Source organism: Physcomitrium patens, chromosome 24 (assembly GCF_059467195.1).
Source record: "Physcomitrium patens ecotype Gransden chromosome 24, ASM5946719v1, whole genome shotgun sequence".
Lineage (NCBI taxonomy): Eukaryota > Viridiplantae > Streptophyta > Bryopsida > Funariales > Funariaceae > Physcomitrium > Physcomitrium patens.
In genome coordinates this window covers 8,615,547-8,623,141 of record NC_143433.1, presented here as the reverse complement: position 1 = coordinate 8,623,141, position 7,595 = coordinate 8,615,547, and the positions used below count along the sequence as shown (strand labels likewise).

The 7,595-nt window shown below is 45.3% G+C and overlaps 1 protein-coding gene across 4 annotated transcripts; it reads right to left on the bottom strand.

Moving 5' to 3' along the window:
• Positions 1-212: 212 nt before the first annotated feature.
• On the bottom strand, positions 213-6,011 carry LOC112276461 (potassium transporter 7). Of its 4 annotated transcripts, XM_090247077.1 has the most exons (13): positions 5,853-6,009; positions 4,624-5,107; positions 3,989-4,235; positions 3,652-3,897; positions 3,494-3,544; positions 2,863-3,123; positions 2,697-2,749; positions 2,468-2,582; positions 2,295-2,324; positions 1,948-2,172; positions 1,316-1,826; positions 925-1,201; positions 213-797 (listed from the first exon to the last, which is right to left on the bottom strand). In XM_090247077.1, the coding sequence occupies exons 2-13, from the start codon at positions 4,651-4,653 to the stop codon at positions 474-476; spliced, it is 2,370 nt and encodes a 789-aa protein (XP_090103203.1). In that variant the 5' UTR covers positions 4,654-5,107; positions 5,853-6,009; the 3' UTR covers positions 213-473. The 4 variants fall into 4 exon arrangements, with proteins under 4 accessions (XP_090103203.1, XP_090103204.1, XP_024363587.1 ...); XM_090247078.1 differs by having other exon boundaries at positions 213-794; positions 4,624-6,011; XM_024507819.3 differs by lacking the exons at positions 4,624-5,107; positions 5,853-6,009 and having other exon boundaries at positions 3,989-4,425.
• Positions 6,012-7,595: the final 1,584 nt, after the last annotated feature.

Sequence of the window (7,595 nt, the reverse complement as noted above, 5' to 3'; positions counted from 1 at the left end):
TTGTACATTACCCACAACCCAGATGATCTTGGTCTCCCAGTGCATTTTACAACAAGTACTTGTGCATTCTGCAACTCAAGTTAACTAGGTTCAAGATTCTGAGAACGAAGTAAACTTGAGACCATTTGCGAGTGCTACACAATCCACAATCCTGTAGTTTATGATTGTTCAGCGATCTATAACAAAATGGTTGAAATATAACAAAGTGGTCGCGGAGCGAATCTACGAACTCTGAGGTTTGTGTATTTCAGTAATAATTACGATACAATTTGAGTGCTGCTCACCGAGGAGGCTCTTCTACTCGCAATCAGCATGGTCACAACTGAAATACTAGGCTCTTCCTTTCATACTATACATATAGATCATAAAGATCGTGATTGTATTACTAACAACAAATGCAGCCCCGACACAATGCTTGATGCTCTACCATTATTCTAATTGAAGTTGTTGATGGTGCTGGACAGGTCGGTACTCTACACATAATATACCATGCCCACTTCAAGGAGACTGATGTGTGGTATGTGAAAAGCCATCGCAGGCTCCCGACAGTTTCTTCGCAGAAACGTGTAGACAAAATTTATTGCAAATTTTTTCAACCAGGATGAAGATTTCTTCGCTTTTACGAAGGAGTGGCCCATCAGGTACGCAACGCCAGCTTCTTTCGCCTCGATCAGGTCGATCAGTTCCTTCCGCATCTCACTGTCGATCTCATTCTCATGTTCCACAAATAGGGGAATCTCAAAATTCGCTTGCCAGTCGAGCGTTGCGCAGGGCGAGGAGACTGTTTTGAATGACTGCTAAACAGCGAACAGTATGTTTTAGAAGCACATGGGTGGTGGACAAGAAGCGAGACGATTGTGCTGGATTTTCAATGAGGACAAGTCTTTCAAGGAAGTCTTGATCAGGCCTGGGAAATGCTCTCACCTGAAAGCTATCTCCGCAGAAGGTTTGCATTATCCTAGTGACTCTCTCACTGCGAGTCTCTGAAACGGGGAAAGAAAGGGATGCCTTCGATGCAGTGCTACCAGTCACGGTGCCCATGACTGTCATGCGACCGTCGAGCGACATCTCACTGCTGGAAGGTATCCATGGTGCTGAATTCTCAGTTTGAATGAACTCGGCGAGGTTGAATACGAGCTGGTTTTCGAATTCGCTGTCGTCGTTTCCAGTTGAATCCTTGTACCCATATCTAACTACACATCTGCACACGCAGTGCTGAATCTATCAACCATCGGGAAACAATCACATCGAGGGGTAAAGAAACATAGAAATATGGCAGAAACAGTGACCTTGAAATAAGAGAAAGGGGGCTCACCTGTACATGCGGTAATCTCGGGGACCAACACGCCCAACAAGGTACCGCTCGTTCGGTGGGACAAACGGGACAGCTACCGATTTCATACAGACGAAAACCAGGACTTGGTGGAAAGCTGGTAGATTGGTGACGAAGTGGGAGAAGATGGCGGGTACGCCTGTAACCAGTTCTGTGAAGATCAGCCCAATTCCAGGCACACGGACAACTCCGAGGCTTGGACCAAGGGTGAGCAACCATTTCATAGACACCTTATTTTGGAGATCGAATTTGTATTTCTTGGTCGTGCCGTAGTGCCACATGTACATTATGCACATCAGTATTCCAACAAGCACAAGTGGGACCCACCCACCCTGTGGAACTTTAAACAGCGCAGATGACAAGTAGAGAGATTCTACCGAGCCGTAAATGAGGAGGAAGATACAAGCCACAAAGATACTCCGTTGCCACACGACCACTATGACAAGGGATGTTAAGAATGTTGTCACCAGCATCACCACGATCACTGCAATACCTGCGGCACAACCTCAGGTAAACCTTTGTCAGTCGCCATATTTTTTTCAGTAAGGCTAATACTCAGTCACTTGTTTGAAGCATTACAATACATGAGCTCTCATCAACATGGATAAACTCACCATATGCGTTGCCGATTTCGATTGTGCTTTTGAATCCGACCGTGATGCTCAAGCTCAGGATGAGCATTATCCAATTTACCTCTGGAATGTAAACCTGTCCATATATGCTGTTTGATGTGTGTACCACTTTCACCCAAGGGAAGCACCCGAGTGCTTGACACTGCCTGACGATCGAGAATGTAGCAGAGATGACGGCTTGGCTTCCCACTACTGAAGCTAAAGTCGCTGCGGTTGACAAAAAAACGAATAAAAAATGTTAACAGGAACAAAACGACTAAACATGCAAAGCAAGAGCATAATACTTTCATTTTAGAAGTAAATCTAGGAAGGCGAGATGGACTGCTTACCTGTAATGAAGACAGGCCAGAATACAGGCTCTGCAAAACAACAAACTCGTCGGCTTAGTTTAAGCTTCAAATCCTTAACTTCGGCCAGACGGAGACTCGTGAACTGGCCACTCATAAAACTGTAAGACCTGACTAGGGGTTGGATATTTCTGGCACACGGTTGTCGAGCTTACTTGGGACTGAGCGAAAAAATGCGGAATCAAGATCGTCGAGGTTCTTCGACAGGTACGCAGCTTGTCCCATGTATCCCAGCAATAGACTAGGGTAGACGATCAAAATGAAGACAGCCTGCATCGTCACCAATTTTCAGAGACCCGCTTAAGCATTCATGCGGAATCTCATAGCCACAAGGAATTACATGCGACACTTTTGATAGGAGTTTAGTGGTAGTCCAAGTTTAACCTTAATAGATCTTCGACAAAAGTGACCCAAGTCGGCGTACATCGCCTCCGACCCTGAGCAAATCACAACCACGTCAGAAATTTGTATACAATGGCTTGGAAGCTATTTTTACAAAAGCAATGTGAAATCAGGACTCCCAGAATGAAAGTGAGAGCTTGTGGCCGACCTGTGACGCAGAGGAGAACACCACCAAGAGAAATCCAACCATCCCTGCCCGACACCTTGAAGAACTTGAATGTGTAATAGGGTGATAAAGCGCGAACAATGCTGGGATTATAGGCGATGAGGTTGTAGAGCCCGATGCCGCCATTACAGAAGAGCCAGGTGAGCACTATGGGTGCGAACAAGAAGGAGATGCGGCGTGTGCCGATGTGCTGTAGTGAGAAGAGGAGCACCAGAATGATACACGATACTAATATCACTATGTCTGCATTAAACATTCGATCCAAGTATCCGTGAGTCTCAACAATAAACAAAGCGACTACATTTGCGCAGCAATTTAATCGTGTCTCAGGCTTTAAAAGTTGAGACTCATAATTCTGAGTTCATGGAATCGTTTATCATTCGCTAACCCCCTGCAACCATAGCACCTTCTACCATTGCGAAGCAAAGATGGCTATGGCACACTCCCCGATAATCCACAACAAACCTGAGCTTCCTCTGTCGATATGGAAAATGTCACTGATAGTTCCTTTGGGATGCGGACGTGGCCGTGCCAACATCCACAAGGTTGACATCAGTGCATCCCCAATCTTGGTCTTACGCAATTGGCTTTGTGAAGGAGATGAGCTACTCACTCTGGTGCAATTGAGGAGCCGCCACCGAAATACCCGAAATTGCTGATAAAACTGTCACAAAGAAAAGTTTCACTTGAGCATTCAATCCTTCTACAAGAGTCGATTCGAACGAGATAATGAATCCACTCTATGAATATGGAAGAGGCTTATAACCACACCTGATATAGAAGGGGTTAGGACGCCATCTCCGATCACCATGCAAGTTCCCAGCAGCACAATGATCAGAAGCCCAGTTCTGAGTATTCTGTGCTTCTCCAGGAGCTTCCGCACTGTCCTACCCCGCGGTGTCTCCGGCGGCTCTACGAGCCTGTAGATTGAAAGTTCCATGTCCGCAGATTGCTGGTTGAGGATCGAGCTCAATTTTGCATGCCGGCAAAGCAACGAATATAGCGCAAATGTACCACCTGCGACAAAACTTTTTAAAATGATTCATATGCATGCAGAACACTTGATCAAAGGTGGACCGGGAAAAAGCTTTAAAGCAGGGATGAGTACCTTCTCCATTGTCGTCTGCGCTGAGAACGATTATCACATATTTGATGAGAGGTATCAAGGTGAGCGTCCAGAAGATGAGAGACAGCACGCCGTAGATATATTCATCTGTAACTGAGTTTCGGAGGTCTCCTAAAAATGTACTCTGAAAGACGTAAAGAGGTGACACGCTGAGATCTCCATAAACAACACCCAAGCTTTGGTATGCCAGTGTTAGGACCACCGCAATCGACGGCTGAAGCAGCGGCGTCTGCAAGTTCCGACAGGAGCATGAACATTGTGCTGCATTAGAATCTGAGACCACGGACATCGAATCATGCGCAGACTCTTGCCATCCGTAGAGCGAGAAGTGTTCTCAGACTTCCTTTTTAGACATGAAGATTTATGAAGATGCGACAGTCCAGACCCTGAGCGTAACGAACTTGACTGTGAGTCCACTTCCTTCGGAACTGCATCAACCTTTCGCAACCAAAATGTTCATATTTTCCAGTAACACATGCGAGAAAAAATGTGGAACAAATATTGTTGGATGGTGAGAAACCAAAGGTAAGATTACAGTATTCAAGTCCACTTATCTAACCTAGAATCGGGTATTTAACACCAGGACAATGGGAGTGTGGAGCGAGAGGATGATGTACCCGGCAACTCGATCCAGACTCTAGGTCCATGACGCCAGTCGAGCAGGAGAATTATGCAGCTGGCAGTTGATACGCTTGGGCAGAAATGACGCAGCTGTGCGCGAACCTGAAGTTGAGGACAACACAGAATTTCCTGCGCAGTGATCTTCGTATCACATGTTCTCCAGCTCTAACTGGGTACGACGTCTAGTAGCGGACGGGTGTCCGCGCAGAGCCGGCAACAAGGCGTGACGTCGGAAACAGAATGTGCCGTCCATGCCTACTGTTGACAGCTGCTACTGAAACTAATTCAATATATATATATATATATATATATATATAATTTTTTCTTAATTCTAAGAAGACAAAAGTCTCCTCCTCAGACAGTCGCACTTGCTACAGCTGCTCAACTCTGGAAAGACTACAATTATGAAAGCTACAATTAACCGTTTCCGACGAAAGCTGACGATACCTGTTCTTAAATTGTCACAGATCATACGAGCACCTGGACGAACCAAATTTCAAGTCGAGCTCATTCAGATCAGTTAGAGTCGAGGGCTATCCCTTGGCCATAAATTCACAATACGCTCCCACCAAGTTCACTCTATTGACCTTATCACACCGGCAATTCTGATGGTCCAACAACGGAAGTTCTCCCTCAACAGTGGCCGCTCAGGAAGCTAAATATATCCCATCAACGCCCGACTACCATTCAACAAAACCAGCACTTGAGAGCTGAAATAAAGAGATTCCCTTCAGATTCGACAAAATATTCCGCAACGTCGTCGGATAATATCCTCGTCGTCAACCCAGAAGCTGAAAACTAAGATGATAGCAAACTCCACAGTCTCGACTCACACGCAACACCAATTCACTCTCGACCAGCGACGTTGAAGCAAGCAAGCAACCAACCAACCGCTCACTGAACATCTCAACATCGACTTCAACAGCCAACAGATCCCGATCACACCTCTACAAGATTCCGGAACATACTCAACGAAACACCTCGGAACCCACTCACGAACACACAAACAATTCGCTTTTGGATCAGACACAGACTATCGCAACGGCGACGGGCAGCCTGGCAAACCACCGCCTTCGCCGCAAAAACTTCTTCCTCCCACAATCAATCCAGAAAAGAAGAATAACCAAAAAAAATAAACGACAAAAGGTATAAAACATAACATAACAGAACTCCACCCCCCACCCAACTCGTCACGTCATGGTGAACAGGTCCCGAACAAACATACATGCAGCCGCGTCTCACGCCCAACACCGACCCAGCCCAAACGCTACGGATCCGGTCTCGGCCATCATCCAGTCACGAGCAAGCTGCACTCCGTCGTCACACCACCCAGCGCGGCTGTCTCCACCCCGGCTGTGTCTGTATATGTCGTCCTGTCTGCTCGTGTGCATATTCATTGTTCTCCTCCGCCTCGCCGCTCCTTTCATCTCAGCTGCACCAACACCACCACCAGTGTCTCCCCCTTCGTATTCTTAATATATTAATTGTTATTTTTATATTATAATTATTCTAATGACGGGAATCTACTCAAGACATCTGTCGGATGCTTCGATCTCCCCACCACCAGCGCGCCTATTATTCACCTCGGTGGCCGTGGCGGAGGTTCCGGCGACTTCGTGGACTCGCGCTGTTCCTCATTTGGGAACCCAACACCGCGACGGAGGAGAATGTGAGGGTGTGGGATTGCAAGACGCGTGTGTTGCGACGATGGCTGCGTCTCCCGTTTGACGAGGCCCTCTCGGGGCCCCTCATCAGTATCGTTTCGTTGATGGGGAGGATTTCCGGGGCCATAGTGACCTTTCTCGCCCTCGATCTCTACTCTTTTTCGTTACTCGGCGCAAAATCCTAATTCAGTTCTTCATGAATCTTTGGCTTGTCGTGTTTCTTCGTCTCGTTTCGTGTCGTTTCGTTTCGTTTTAGTCGCAAGCCGTCGCGTGAATGGCTCCAGTGTATGCGCATCCCCCCCTCCCCCCCCCAGAGCTGGAAAAAGGCTGGATCTGCTACAACGATGGATTCGTGAGTCTTTGCGCATCCCAACGACCCATCTCATGGCTGTTTTTTTTGTTAATACATTACGTCTGATTATTCTTGTCCTTTTTCTATGTTCATGTTTTTAGTTGGGGTTGAATAGTGTGTGAGGTTTGGGAGCAGGAGTGGGGTGATGACATTGAGTTTCAATGGTCCAAGTGGCTTTGGCATCGATCACTTTAGTTTTCTTTACCCTTTTTATTTGGGTGTGTGGTTTTTTTTGGGCCTGGATCGTGCATCTGGAAACTCGAAAAAGTGTAGAATCCTTGGCACCTTTTAACAGTCAATGTGGAGAAAAGAAAACAATGAGTTGTGGGGAATATCTCGATGATCCTTCACTAAGACCCTCTTCCACTTGTGTCCCATTTTTGTGATAGAAAAAAAAAGAAAAAACATTCTATACTTCTCGCTCTGAGTTCTTCTGCAATTTTTATTTTGTATATTTTTTTCTATTTCGGGGCAATAAAAAAAATGAGTATCTGCATTAACAACCCAGTTTACTGTTCTGTTTCATTGGATGTTTCAGTCATTGGATAGTGACCACACCGAGGAGTTCGGGCCACTCCAATGACTGGAACATTGTTCACAATTCAATAGACTTTTGTTTACTTTTTGCTTAACTATATTTGAGTTGATTTGTAAGTTGATGCATACCTTTGATCTTTTAATCATATATTTTAAAACTGTGAACATGAATCACAAGTTGACTTGCAGATTCATAAATTTAATCAATTTACATACTAGTAGACACCCATACCATTGCAATCTTTGGCAATGCCATCCATCCATTTCCTTATTCATCCATTCTTTATGCATACTAGAAGACTTCTTTGTCTCTTTGTCTTATATCCAAACATTATATAATAGATTAGTTTACAAATCTTTTTTTTCTTTTTCTTTTTCTTTTTCTTTTGAAAATTAGTTTTTGGAATCTTATTTT